This window comes from Cydia amplana, chromosome 2, assembly GCF_948474715.1.
Source record: "Cydia amplana chromosome 2, ilCydAmpl1.1, whole genome shotgun sequence".
NCBI classification, from domain to species: domain Eukaryota; kingdom Metazoa; phylum Arthropoda; class Insecta; order Lepidoptera; family Tortricidae; genus Cydia; species Cydia amplana.
Window position 1 is genome coordinate 4,659,275 of NC_086070.1, and position 16,128 is coordinate 4,675,402.

At 36.8% G+C, this 16,128-nt stretch overlaps 1 protein-coding gene across 1 annotated transcript in view; it reads right to left on the reverse strand.

The window, feature by feature from the left end:
- LOC134662029 (progestin and adipoQ receptor family member 4) overlaps positions 1 to 16,128 on the reverse strand; it is an 84,828-nt gene that overhangs the window by 37,452 nt on the left and 31,248 nt on the right. The window contains exon 2 of the mRNA XM_063518284.1: positions 14,062 to 14,283. Coding sequence (XP_063374354.1) covers positions 14,062 to 14,283 — 222 coding nt within the window. The remainder of the gene's footprint in view (positions 1 to 14,061; positions 14,284 to 16,128) is intronic.

Below are 16,128 nucleotides of genomic sequence, written 5' to 3' on the forward strand. Positions count from 1 at the left end.
AAGATATACCTAAGTAAAGACTATTAGAAGTATTGGAACAAATTAAATTATTTTATAAACATTTTTTTTATATAATTTTATAATTAAATATTTAAAAAATAAGCGTAAAATAAATAGAAAACAAAAACTACAATTGGATTAAAATTGATAATGCCTAACCTTGTTACAGGCTTCTTTTTTCCTTAGACAGAAGGTTACCTTTTCTTTTTCAGAAGGTTCTCTTTTTAACCGACTTCCAAATCTAAAAGGAGGAGGTTATCAATTCGGTTGTATGTTTTTTTTTATTTTTTTTATTTATTTTTTTATTTTTTTTATGTTTGTTACTCCATATCTCCGTCATTACTGGACCGATTTTGAAAATTATTTTTTTGATTGTATGTATATGCATACAGATTGGTCCCGTTTTTGTCAAAACCCAGTTCTGATGATGGAATCCATGAGGAATCGAGGGAACTCCTCAAATCTTAAAGGCACACATATAGTGATTTTTGTATTTTTATCAACAAATCAAGCATATACATTCAAAAAAGTGACATTTGATGAAGTGGAACTGCTGATGATGATCAGAACGGAACTCTTCAACGATGCATAGCACACGTCTGACGATTTGTCCTCTTCGTTATGTTTGTTAAGCAAGTTAAGTTTTTAAGCTACATTTTTGTCAAGCTCGAGTGCTGATGATGGGATCCATGAGGAATCGAGGGAACTCCTCAAATCTTAAAGGCATGCATATAGAGATTTTTGTATTTTCATCAACAAATCAAGCATATACATAAAAAAAGTGACATTTGATGAAGTGGAACTGCTGATGATGATCAGAACAGAACTCTTCAACGACACATAGTTCACGTTTGGCGATTTGTCCTCTTCGTTATGTTAGTTAAGCAAGTTAGGTTTTTAGGCACATTTATGTCAATCTCAAGTCCTGAACATGGTATCCATGAGGAATCGAGGGAACTTCTCAAATCTTAAAGGCATCCGTATAGAATTTTATATATTTTCATCAGAAAATCAAGCATTTACATTAAAAACTGTGGCATTTGATGAAGTGGAACTGCTGATGATGATCAGAACAGAACTCCTCAACGACGCATAGTACACGTTTTGTGATTTTCAATTTCGATTTTGACTTGGATTGGGCCCCGGACTCCGGACTCGGACCCGTACTCGGACTCGGACCAGACCCGGACCTTGACCCGGAAAACCACTATGATACCTAAACTAAATCAGCCACTATGATTATCATAAAATTTATACATATTACCAAATAAAGTATAAGGACCGTTAAGTGGGTTAGGCTAGTAGTTAGAGAAGTCGGTTTTTTTCTATTAAAGATTATTAATTTAAGATTAGTAGTTAAGTTTTGTAAATATGCATGCTTATTTTATGAAATAAACAGATTAAATTTTAATTTTTTTTTAAAAATTTTTACCTACACAACTACATTTCAAATAAATATGTATGTACTAGGAAGTTTCAAGAATAATTTTCGAAAGAGAAAAAAATGCTGAGTTTAAGAACAGATTGAAACAGCACGGAAAAGTCTCACACGATTATACGCTTAGAAAGCGCTGGGTTCTTCTTAAAACAACTTTAAACTGCAGTAAGTATGCCCGTTTATTTAAAGCAGACTTTAGCTGGTTTATCTCAGAAAGTATTTTCAGCTCTACTAACTACTTATCAACTTAAGCTTGGGTTTACTGAAGGTGCTTTGTAAAAAATAGAAGATCGACATTAATGAGAATGAATAAATATTCAGTAGTTGCAAATTACATAAACTCAAAATACCTACTTATTCTCTCTTTCCCCAATTAACTGAAACATAACAATATGAAAATTGTTTTTAGAGCCTTTCGACAGAAAGCCACCAATATACATATTATTAACGGTGCAAAGATGCTTCTCTGTGTTTTCATGTTGGGGTTTAGCCTGAAATCCTAATGATTTTACTCAAGGTTTCTGTATTTTATCTCCTCAAATACAATATATTTGCAAGATACAAAAGGTAATCAAACACTGTAGCCTACCGACCAACACGATAGATTCAGACTCTCACTCTCATATAGGTACCGGTAGTTCGTTCTGGTGGGCCAGAACAGTGGCAATGTGCCAAGATAAAAAAGATAATTAATTTAATTAGGTAACTTATAGTTGCCATAGTTGGTCAAACCAATTTGTCAGTCAGTAAGAACCAGGAAAACTATATACTCAGACAAAGATAGTATGATTATCTCTGTCTATGTTTGAAATGAGACAATCCTTTGACAAACTACCTATACCTATTTCTACTGTACTTATTACAAAAATAGCACTCACTCCGTCGTAACGCAGCGCAGCTCGCAGTGGCGAGCATAATTCCTAATTACCCTTCATAATAATTTAAAGGGTGGGCGGCAAGTCGGCAAATGTCCAAAAGGAATTCATTCAACTGAATTAGAGAATTTGAGTTTCTTTGGGACTTAAATGATTATTTACAGGCGTTACTGTGTTCAGAATTGTTTTTGTAAAATTTGAACGATCGTTATGCTACAACTGTCGTTAAGTAGAGTCGGACCAAGTTAACTCTGCGTGCCATTTGCAATGACAAAGAGTACAAATGTCACGATTAATGTCAAATATGATTATATGACGTTTATAGGGACACCCCCTCACTTTGTTCATTGACGTCGATGCAAAGTAAGCTTAAACGGATGCAAGCATATTTTGGAATAAAGTCAAGCTCAGTTTCAGAGAAGCAAAAAACTTAATAAATAAAGCAAAAACCAGGGGTAAGGAAAAAGATATTCCAATTATTTACTGTTTACGTTAGTAAGCAGTAAATATTTAATTGAATTGAATAATATTTTGTAACAGTTTTTCGAAAGTTTGAGTGATTATTATCCTATAATGCTATAATATCATATCGCTATGTGCACAACTGGTGCTGCCCTCATTTTGTCGGACTTTCTACGTTAAATCTTATGGAGTAAAATTAGTTCAAGCGGCTGCCACTAGTACTAATGTCGGACATTCCATAAGATGGGGGAAGTGGCGCTGATCATCACAAACACAGGTAGTTTGTGACGATCAGCGCCACTTCCCCCTCCACCGACTTCGCACCTTCCCATAGCCGCGTGAGTTAGGTAATGCTTGAAATCAATCTGAAACACTGCGGCCACTGCGGGTATGTAGTTGTACTCACCAAATCCTCAAACAAGCGGCGAGCGACAGATGAGTTTTGAGAGCAATGTAGTCCACCGTACAGAATGGCTTCGCCTAACTGAATTCTGCGATGATATCCGTCAGGCATACAGGAAGCGACATTTAGTCCGGAAATAACCAAACTGTGACTGCAGCAAATGCAATCATACCGTTTAGCTTCGGGTGGCTGGGAAAGGGTTGGAATTTGGCGGCCATTCGCGCGTCGCTGCTGTGACCCATATACGGCGGCCTACTGGCATTTCTATTTGCTTTTAATTTGGGCGATGCAGTTAAATCTGTGTTGTGCTAAACAGATAAAATACTAACATTCAATCCAGAAACAGTAACATACAGTATCGAATTCCCACCGTCTAACAAACCTGACGTTTGATAAAAAAAAGTAATACTTATGTGTTTGCCTTCACATTAAATGCACGGCGGCGGCGCATGCATTTACAACCCGGTAAGATCCACCAGGCGAGTACCAACAGCCATCCGCACCCTTTGGAATTGTCTTCACGGGGCATTCAAAAAGCTGAACAGTGACACCCGCCTAGTTGATTTTCCTAACTTTAACTACCATTCAGTTCGTCTGTTTTGTCGACTATGATGTTACTTAGTATTTTATTGACTAGTTAGTTAGTAACCTAATCAGTTATGTAGGTACCTAATCAGTTAACAGTACTGGTGAATTATGAATTATAATTGAAATTATGCTTACAGTTACAGGTGCTTTTCGAAAAACGAACTTATGGTGTTTTTTTTTGAGACTATATAGTTAGTTACATTTGATGGCTGCACTTATTATCCGTCTCAATGTTTTTTCGTGCAGTCTAGAACCCTTTAATAATAAATTTTGATGCCTTCCCGTATTTCTCGCTTTTGTGGTACCTATTTGCTACCCTCAGAAGTGTTGAGATTCCCAATTTAATATCTAACAATATTGTGTTCTTGACATACAAAAGTGTTGGACTGTGTCCCCAAACTGGCTCGTAACTAGAGAAACGCACTTGCAAACTCTAACCCGGTTGCGTCGTTGATTGAAGCTGAAGCCCTATTCAAGCTCGTGACCTTTGCCTCTCTTCTCTACGGCCCTCGTTACTCAAGTAAAGCGTTTAATTGGACTGCCGCCACAAAGGCTAGGAACAAGAGACGCATTGACTAATGACTATTTCTGACCAAGTTGGATCGCCTGCTGTTTGCGGCGCCAACCTCTCGCTACTTGGGCTTTCAAAGTAAAGTCTATCCATAGGCGTTTCCAGTTTCTTTTAGAAGCTGCTTTGTAAGGTAAGTATTTTTTTTATTTACTCCTCCATAATAAAGTACAAACAGTCATAAGTTCTCGATAACGTAATGATATGGGAGGTACCTATTGTGTTATCCTACTATTAGGTACCAAAATAGGTAACCTATATTCTCAAAATTCTAATGCACTGTTTGGTATTATAGAGGAAAAGAAAGAAAAGAGAAGTTTCGAGAGAGTTAGTACATAAAAAAAATGTTTATAAAACTCAGGATATTTTTTTATTTTGTATTGATATATAACGGGGTGGACTGTAATCAACTTTACGCAATTTGGAAAAAAAAGGATAAGTACCTTTAACCCATACAACGCTAATCACTACATAAAATTAAAAAGTGCCTTTACAGTACATATGGGGCTACTTTTCCGCACTAGTGCGTATATCGAAAGTTTAAAGTGCCATATGTACTGTAAAACGTTGTACAATACACGTGCGAATAGGTAATTCGCAACTCGTGTCGATTTAACCCTTAAATGCATGACTTTTTCTTTTAGCCCGAAATTAATATATGTATCACATAATTGTTTGCCGATTCTAGGAAAAATAGTAAAAAAAATATAACTTCGATTTTCACTGCGAAATCAGTGTTAGAAGTTGAATTGGCTTAATCATATTTATGTAAATATGTAATTTTCAGTAATAGATATATGAAATTTTTTACTACCATTAGAAAGGTACACTATTTGTGATATACCTATGATAAAGTTTTTAAATATAAAATAATTACAAACCCCGAAAAATCTGCCCAAAATCACATACTAAAAATCATCAACTTCCAGGTTTTTCCAAGTTTTCCGACATTTCGTCTATAAACAAATGTAACTTTTATAAATTAAAATACTGCGTAAATTTATGTAATAATTCGGAAAATTTATTAGTTTTACTATTGAAATAATATACAAGAACAAATAGAATTTGTTTAATAATGCATAACATTTGATGTTTATGTTGTGTGATGCATTTAAGGGTTAAAACACTGCCTTCGGTCGTGTTTTAATTTATCGCCACTCGTTTCGAATTTCCTCTTTTTCGCACTTCTATCGAAAATAACTATTTTAAAGCATTTTCGCTAAATACTGAGAAAACCTTGTTTCGAACGCATTGCAATCGTAGCGTAGCGTAGCAGTGAATGAGCGCCTTATAGTAGGATCCCAAGAGGGGATTTTTGTGTTTACTCGAGCGCGTCAGATTAAGATATGAATGATATCTTGCTACCCCGTGTAGTCTACCTTTACCCCTTTTAGCCATCTATGTTGAGCCCTTGGTTGGTGGGGGGTTCAACAACTTGTTAAGCAGATTGTGGATTTGGTCATATTAGTCCAAATTAACGCTATAATTGTGCTATTACTAAATCTGATAATTATTTGCACGCATTTCCTTAATCTGACGGTTACAATGTAAAAATTAGGCGTCAAACTTGTGTCCGTCAGATTAAGAAAATGCCTACAAATAAGTGTTATATTAAGTTATAGAAAAAATATAGCATTAACGTGGACAAACACGACCAAACCCACAAACTGCTTAACGATTTTTTAACCCTCCACCAACCTACCGAAAAAAAAAATTATAGACGCGTTCCGGCAAACTGGAATAAAAAACTTTATATAACTTTATTTCTTCTTATCATCTAATATTTCGATTCCAATAGGACTGTACGACGCTCGAGTAAGTACACATTTAGCATCGTCGGCTCCCCAACTACTAGCACAGCACCGGCGTGGACGATCCCTTACCCGCGCCAGTCGCGGTGCGGTTGCGAGCTGAAGTGGCCCAGTTGCCCAGTTGCCCTGGCCTACTGACATTTGTGGAGCCTTTGTGGCGGCAACTGCAACACTTTCGCTTTCAACCCGGTACACCTATTAAGGTTACCTTGAAAATATTACTTTGACTACTATCCGAGCAAATTAAACTGGCGATAAATCTATATGACGTAATCTGAGTCCTTCATGAAATCTTATAGGAAATAACATGGTCCTTGAGGCCAATTCGAACTTACATTCAAATAACAAACTCATGCAATATGATATTACTTTTTAGTACATGTACCTATTGGTGCGAGCGAGATGCGCAGGCGAAAAATTATATCATTTTGCGATAGCAATTTAAGTAGGTACTTAATCAGGTTCGAATTGACCTTCTTGTTTCTCGAATTGAAGGTTATGTACTCATGTAAAGACGACTAAAATAATTTGACAGCCTTACACTTGAAAAGTGAGGTATGGATTTGGAGTAAACTTTATCTGTGCTAATTAGAATCATTAGTCCTTAATGTCTGCGAAAAATGGAGGGAAAACTTGAAGCAAGGAAAACAAAAACGAGTAGATTATGCTCAATCCTAGGGCCGAAAAAATATGGAACTGATCTTAAAATCACGGTTAAGATTAAGAACTTTGAATCTAATTCAAGGCTCAATTCCATTCAAAATAATTCTCATACTTCTTCTAATGACACTGCTATTTATAAAACAATTTTTTAGAAAACTCAAATGTTTTGAAATATAAAAATAAGTGTAGGTACATACAACCAATCTCTTTGAATCAAGGCTATGTTGAATATCGGCAAAGCTACCGGTTTCTAAAGTAAGCTACCTACTTACTTTTGTTTCTGAGGAAACGGGAATAGGATTGAATACAAATTAGAACCGCAATACAGCGGGGAAGTGCTGCCAGCGTCCTCGGCGCCATGCCAAAGGGACCCAATTTCTTAGATGTATTTTAATTTTATTTAGTATTCGTTTTTAGTTTTATTTTATAGATAAGTTAGCTTATATACGATATTAAATCAGTTTCAAATATCAATGTCCTAAGTATTATATAAGTGTTATATCAAAGTAACTGTGAGGGTGGAGTCCAGAGAGTATTACTCCTGGGTTGATAAATAAGATTTCCTTTGACGAGCCTACGCACGCGTCTACAGCTTCGATCTCAGTACCTACTCGAACCTACAAGAAGCCGTAAAGTCGAATTTAAATGCTTCGTGCTGAATACGAAAAATACCTAGTTTCGATTTATACATAACTAAAATGCACTATAATGAAATTAATTTAATTATATATTTCCATCTGTTACAAAGAGCAGAACTTCTTCAAATTGTTTCGTAAATCACAATAAGACATCACGTGTGTATCTCCTCTGAAAAACTTGTTAAGTTAATCTTTCATGTACATTTACGTCTTAATATCCCGCGGAGGTATTTAGAGAGACACGTGCTAATGTTAACGTATATTTCACCTTTCTTTCCCGACTTCTCAAGGTTACACTGAAGTTTGAGCTTTAATTTGTAATCGGTTAGGTTGGTCGTGCATTTAATAAATAAAACAAAACAAATTTGTGGAATTAATGAATACTTACTTAAGATAGATCTATTAGCATAGGGTTTTTACTGTGTGTAGCTGTACTTATTATTTTGTTCTTATTTCGCTGTGGCAGTAGCAAATGGCGTTATTATTGAATGCGCTACAACCCTCAATTAACTATTAATCACTTGTCTTAATCTGTGATTGTGACTTTTTAAGAAAGAAAAAAATATTTATTTGTGTAAGAAAGGGATAAAGCATAAACTAACAAATTTAAGCTTGTAAAGTTTCATGAACAACTAACTACATACAACGGAGTCAATTAATTACAACCATCCGATTTTTAAGAAACTTTATTTTCAGTTCAATAATGTAAGTATAGTGTCGTTTAATATAAATCGTTAACACGGTGTCTCAGTTAAAAGGAAATTCTCATTTAACTAAAAAAGTAACGTGTCGTATGTAGATTTCGTTTTATGAGGTATACAAAATATTGTTAAATTTTCTGTTAGCCATTCGAAGGAAAGGGTTAGGTAATCGGGCAAGGCAATTATTTTTAAAAACGTCGTATCCGCGTCTAACTTTGTACGTTTAATAAATCCTGAAGAAGACGAGAAAAATATAATAAAAGACTGCTCGGAAACGTGTCAGCGACAATCGACAATGGACGGGGAATTCTCGTGTTACTAAAAGGAGTATATAATGTTAAATACGTGTCGTAACATCTCACGCTGGCCTGTGCGGATGATATTAGAGTAGGTACATTCCGCCGCAGGATAATCGAGTCGACATTTAGGACCGTGCTATTACTACAACAAAATCTTACCGCGGTATTCGGAAAACAAGTTCCGTTCTAGAGAAGAGAACGATACGATATGTACAGATGTACACTACTACATACGATATGTACGATGTATACTAGATAGTATACCTGGTAGTTTCGATTTCAACTAGATATCTTTTGCAGCTCAATTCGGGCAACCATGTCACTTTTAAGAAAAATTATCGTATTAAGACCAGAGGGCCTACCGCGAACCACGTTCGACGTGTTGCCTCCCTGTCACACTTACGTACGAATTTACAAGACAGGCTAGATGCTAAAAAATTTCGTTGTCGTATCTTGGTGATGTCTAATAGATATTTAATAGATATCTTGTTCAAAATCCGAATCGGGCCATTAGCTTTATAGGCGTTCCTTTATAATAGCATTATCTAAGGCAAAGCACATATTGTGGGCGGTGTAACTATATAAATACCACTAATAGCACCACTCGGCTAGCTACGCTACTTGCATTAGGTACCCCTATATACCCCTACTCATGTATCTAACGACAAGTGCTTGCAGGAATAGGCGTAGGAGCGTGCATGAACTGTAGGGGACAGCACAGGAGCCTCTTGTTTATTGGCGCAAATTGTAAATGTGAAGTGTGTGAGTTTTATGTTTCCGATTTAGGCCACAAGATGGCAGGCACTCTAACGAACACGGTCCCTAGATACTCGATAGAAATACATGATAATTCCAATTCACGAAATATATTCATGTTACTTTTTGAAGTGAAAACTTTTTTAGCGGCGCTGGGCACTTTTTGAGGTGCGGAAAAATGATAAACTCGAGACAGCGTAAGGCGATCACGTGACCGTAAGGGGCGTAAGGTTTAGATGGCCACTCATAATTTAAATGGCATTTAAATCAATAAAGAAAAACTCGATGTTATTTGACATTTATGTTGCAGACCCCTTTTCAAGACTCTTTACCTATGTTCAAATAATTTGACGTTGTCATGGCAGTATGTGAATAAACATGTCAATGAAAAAGTGTGACATTATTTGAGAATGATAATAATATATAATAAATAAATAGAATACCACCGCTAAACGTATGTATCGTGTTACCGGGCGTCGGTAACATAGTGAGGTGAGTTTTCACTTCTATCGGCACTCCCGGAGTACAAACGTTGTTGCTTTTTTATTCTGAATTTAACATATAAATTGTTAGTTTTTTGATTATCATTGTTGACATTTTATAATTACACGTTTGCATTGACGACCATAATGTAAATTCATACAGATTAGCGTAAGAATTATTTATACTGTAATTTATCTAAAACTAAACTATTCTTAAACTAAATTAAACTATTCAACAGACAAAATTAAATACACATAAACTTTTTCATTCGCGATAAAAAGTTTGACCTACCTACTTAGAAATTGCATTTATCTTGAGAAGTCTTCGCGTGTGGGCCAGAGGTTATGTTTGTGCTCCTAAAAAAATGTTTTATATTTTTTTGTCTGAAGCAAAGTTAATACAATTTTCGAAAAACGAGAGCAGCGGGAATGGGATGCTACGTGCTACGGCGTAGCACGCATATTAAAAGTGTTGGTTGAAAGTGAACGCGAGGCGTATTCTGATTGTAATAACAAGTTATGAATGTGATCTGGATCTTCATAGCAAATCCATAACCTGTTATTACAATCATAATACGCCTCCGTGAATATTCTTGCTTCTAAGACGCACGTGACCCGAAGGTGTTTTATAATTCAATCTCACAAATGCGATTGTTTACCGAATTTAGACTTTGATAACATAATATTAAGGGTCATATCAGCGCCTACTAACTAGTTATAATTAAGTACGCACGTTCGACGTCTCGCACCAAGTTTTAGTAATCTAAGGATTAATCATGCAGAGCGAGGGCTGCTGTACACTTGCCGGCGAGGGACGGCGCTGCGTCAAACGATACTCTCGCATGCGAGACGAGCATCGGGCATGTTTAACTTTACCCTGGCGACATATTCACTTGGATATTTAGCATCAACTCCACTAAGGAGGTAACGTAATGTACGCTTTATTCATAATAAATATGCGTAAACTAGCAAGAAATATTACCTTACCGATAATGTACTGCCAAAGTTCCTTATATTTGTCGTTGAATATTGTGTGGTGATAAAACAACCCTAAGGTATAATATATAACTTGTGACTCTGTATTGAAACCGTTTCCACATAGTATATAAAATCCATGTCAAATTATTAAACCCCGTTATCTAATGCTCAGTTTGGGGGCAAGTGATGGGGCAGTTGCGATAATCAATATTGATAAAAAATTAAGTTGATTTACTCACTTAATAACATATAAATAGATCTGATTCATACTTAACAGAGCTCTGCTATAGTGTTTTTTAAAAATTGTTATGAAATAAAAAACTTTTATTTATTTTTTATTTATTACCTATACGTTTCATAATAAATTAACAATATTTTTTCCATATTGCATGACGTCAAACTTCGTCGCCGAACAGAGAAGTAGATTTGAAAAATATTAGAAGACACGAAAAAGGTTTTATAACTTTAAAGAAAAATACTTCATATTTCTTTACAAAATTGAAGAAGCTTACTGCTCTTTGTTACTAGGAAACGGGACTTAATCGTGTACCTGTAAATTATTTTTAACTAATATTCCCCTGAAAAAAGAAGTGATCCCTGTGAAGTGGTGGAAGAGATCCCTTATAGGGATAAGCTCGCCTTTGTACATTGTTTCTGTATCAACTGTGTTGTAACTTGTTTTATGTACAATAAAGTGCTACTACTACACCTGCTACTAATATTTACCCCCGAACTTAAACGGTTTATACAACACTATAGGCACCTAGTACCTAATTTAAGTCGTCTCTGTACGATTCTATAATTTGTCGCCGTCCTATCTGATGAAAAAGCTGGAATGAATGTCTAGAGCATTCACTAAATAAGAATTTTATTTTGACAAACAACCCTTTATAGATAAATTTATATCAATCGACTAATAATGTGAAGCAACATCACTATTTGCCCCCAAACTGAGCATTAGATAACGGGGTGTACAAATTATACATATTATTTCAGCGGTAAATGGCTTCTTTATTCGTCCTGGTTATGGTAATTAGCGAATTTGGAAATCGTTTGATATGAATTGCAATTAATGAATATCTAAGATCTCGTTGATTAATAAGTGATATGGACGTTTGATTTCGCTGTCGAAATTTAGAATAATTATCGCGAAAGGTACGGGAAGGTGAAGGGAACAGCCCTCTGAAGACCAACCCGATACGAAGATTCAAATATAGATCCTGTGATCATTTGAAAGCTAAGGCGATAACAATTTTAGGTACCCAATTAGTGCCTGTCAAGGGCAGACATCCGATGTAGGTAATATCCTCCCCGTATTAGCATGCATATAATATGCTAATACCTACATATCTACCGTTAGGTATGTGGCCTAGCCAGGGTGACATTCGCTTGCGCTTCGCCATCGAATCGCTTTGTGTCTTTTTATCACATTTCTATATTAGTGCGACAGTCAGCCACATTCGAACTTTAAGATACGTCAAATACTAGAGATTGAAACGATATGGATCGGATACGTCAGTGTCAAACAAGTGTCAAAAGTGACGCGTTTGTTTGAAGAAACGTCACTTTTGACACTTGTTTGACACTGACATATCCATTCCATATCGTTTCAATCTCTAGTATTTGACGTATCTTAAAGTTCGAATATGGCCGAGTGACAGTTGCGTTTCGTTCGCTACGTAGCGTTAGCGATTGGCATGATGTCTACGGGGCCAGGCATACCTGTTGGTGCGTCACTCCTTGTAACCACAAACGCCTTTTAAAATAAGGATAGGTGATTTTGTTATTGGATACATCATCTGATCTTTTAAATTTCCATGCAACACGTTTCTCCCATATGGTGATTAAAAGACAATAAAAGCCATGCAGTATTTTGAGTTGTTCTATTTAGTAACTCGAAACTGGGCCACTACACTATACTATACCTACAATCTAAGACGTACTATTCCCTGGACAAAACACCGCAAACAAGTCTCGCGTCGCTTCAAAACATCGTGCGAGGAACTAGGACGTCGAACAATAAAGCGAAGGAAATATAACAGTCGTGTATTCTCAAAGGAACTTCAACGAAAAGATAATACAAGTGTTTACCTACCACTACAACTGAACTACCAAAAGTGAACCTAGTTCTTAAGTAATTACATATAATATGTATTGCCCACGCGAATCGTAATTATTAGAGTTGGTAATAGGTATACATGAATGTTCAAAATTATATCTATAGGTAAACAGGTACAGGTTTCTCGATCCCCAAGATTGTTAATTGCGTAACACGATCCATTCACCTATATTGCTTACTTGTTTTGCTTGAAGTTGAATCAATCAAGATTAATACATTATCGTTATCCAAGCCAATTAATATTTAAATACCACGTTATTACCCGCTTTATTTGGAGATCATACATAAGTATACCGACCAAGTCAAGAACAGTGACGTCAGTGACTGTCCGTAACTCAAGTGTAGTTACAAACTAAGTTATCGGGCTATATGCAGAAATTAGCGTACAATATGGACATATGGCCCTTGCCAGCGAGTGCTTCAGTGCACACGGTGACCGGGAGCCAAATCAAGTCAGCGCCAAGTTGTTTCAAATTCCACCAAGTATTGATTCAAACACAGTTGGGAGAACAATCAGTACAATCTTTCATATTCGAGCGATTTCTTAATTCAGATAAATAATCAGTGGTGAGGCGTCAACGACACTCGATTCTCACCGTCTTGTGAATTTTGAAGACAATTGAGGACCTACTTTTAGGTACCTATCTAGGAAAAGGAAAGGAGTCTAATACCTACTTTAACGTAATTAAAATTATATCCTGCGATCGGTCATAAGTTTGACGCCCAGCTACTTATGCATATTTTTTTTACAAATTAACAGCGCGAGACAAGCATAACTAATACAAAGTGACAGTACTGGTTACACATTACTTTAGTATACTGTGCCCGAGGGTTGAAAACAAAGCGGGTCCATGATTTCAACAATTATTTAGATCACAAAGTTACGATTGCTTTCGGTCGGTTGCGCTTTTCATTGAAGGTAGGTATTTTGTAAGGAATAGAAAATTGACGTTGGATGAAACACTTCGGTAATTGTATAAGTTGCTAGGTTAACTCGTCTTGTTTGGTGAAGTGTTCGCTTGTCACTTTTAGGGTTCCGTACCAAAAATATACAAAAGGAACCCTGATGGTGCGACTCTGTCCGTCCGTCCATCCGTCTGTCTTTCAAATTCAAAAAAACTTAAATTTAAATTCAACAAACTTAAATTCAAAAAATTAGGTAAAACTTAAATATCAGTAACGATGAATATGTGTTGTCCACGACGACGATCCTGGCAACACTGAACGTGCCTACAGCGAGCTGCATAATTATTTATACATAATAAGTTGTATGTACTGACCTATGCTCTGACTGACCCAGATGCCGAGCATGTCCAGCTGCAGCAGGCGGTGGTAGAGCTGCTCGCCGCGCGCGTGGTTCATGAAGAGGTGGTAGAGGAAGGAGCCGCACCAGGGCGCCAGGGCGCCCAGCAGGTGGCACAGCGACAGGAACCACGCGCCGCCGCCGCCGCCCCACGGCAGCAGCCCCGGCAGCACCGCCAGGATATACACCAGGGATACGCCTGTCACAAAGGAAAGGTACATTTAATTAAATATAGCGAAGCTTAGCCAAGATATTCTGAGTTTGACTGATGTATGCGTAACTACACTTGAAATAAAATAAGAAGTTTTTTTGTTTTTACTAACATGGGAAGGATTTTTAAAGGATTCTTTGCTCAACAGCCGTAAATGGGTTACGTAAGAAGGATATAAAAGGTACATGTAATAGCAATAAGGATGTTTAGGTAAAAACAATTAAATTATACCCCGGTAGACCCGTTCATATCATTAAATAAGAACGTTTACTTAGGGTCCTACCTATCCTACTCAGTTACGATTTTATTTTACATTCTTTTCGCTTTTATTTTTTTGTAAAATATTTACCATTAAGTACTTGACACCGGGCTATTTTCCAACGAGTTGGTAAGACTTCAGGGTCCTTGTGTAACGATTTCCGCATAAAAAAGCATGAAATGTATTTTGAAATCATATTTTAATTTCATTATAAATGGGTCAAAATCAAAATTATGTTCACGTCTTTCCTGTAGACATACCCAAAAGTTAAGGGCTATAAGTAAATTTTCTTATTTAACCTTTATGCACATGAAAGGGTACTCCTGTTATTTGAATAACCATTGGATAAGTATGATAAAATCATGCCCACAAGCTGTTAACTATTAGAGCCAGGGGAGAATACTTGTGTGTTTATCGGAACTGTAAAGTAAAATATTCTGTACACATTAATTTTACGGATAAGATTGACAAGGATATGAGATACCAGCGGTTAAAAACCTTACGGGCAGCATGAGAGAATAATAGTGTTCCTAAAACAAAAGAAGGCCCTTGTCATTCGAAAAGCCTAAAATATTGCCGACCCCTAAACCACAGAACAGACCTAAACCTACATTTTAACAGTCCTTTGAAATCTCATAAATAGGGTAGCTAAGATAGCTAGGGGTAGATGGATATAATGTATTAAGGTTGAACAAAGTGACATAGGAGCTAGGCCACAGTTGCTAAATTAAATCAAGAAAATATTTTTATGTTAAACTAAAAATATCGTAATCTTATTAATGATCCTAAATGTGCTCGCCTCAAACGCAGTCCTTTAACCCCGCGAGGGGTGCGATTCCAGTCGGTCACGCAATACGTTCGCGTGCGCCAAATAAAAGAGAAATCCCTCCGACACCCAAATAGTTCAAGGTGATGTACCTATTTATAATTCACTTTTCGCGCTTTTCTGTAATCTATATCAACCGTTTCTAACGGTTTTCCTCGTACCCTTGTCAAGTTGCCCACATTGTCAGGGAAACGAAGGCGGATAAGTGCCGGTCGCGGATTGAGGTTAAGGGTTCATTCATATGCATCTGGGAAAATTTAAAAAGTTGGTTTCTTTGTTATCTGTTATAAATAAATCGATTATGTGAGCCCTTTACTAATATAACTTGACCTGGAGATCAGTAAGAACAATGCTTAATACGAGATCACAGCGATACTGGATGTACAGTGGCAAAGTGGTTGATAAGCATAGCGAGCCTTGGGCCTCGACGCTGGGGTGCGTGGGGCTATTCCCGACCGCGCTCTCCGCTGCGAGAGCCCTTCCCGCGGTCATGCCTGTTCAATACCAAAACCCTTTTGCGAATAGGGAATTGAATGGGATTGGTAATTTAGATGAGCATGAACTTTACCAATATTTGAAGTCGTAGTCTGTAACAGTCATTATGCGTGCGTGCGCAGCATCCCTGGTGCGCCGTGTGCGTGGCAGTCCCAACACCATCCTACGAATGATAGCGGACAGGGTTGACTGTCCCTACTTGTCGCACTGTGACGGATTGCATTCCCCCATCAGTGTTGTGTTGTTTTAAATG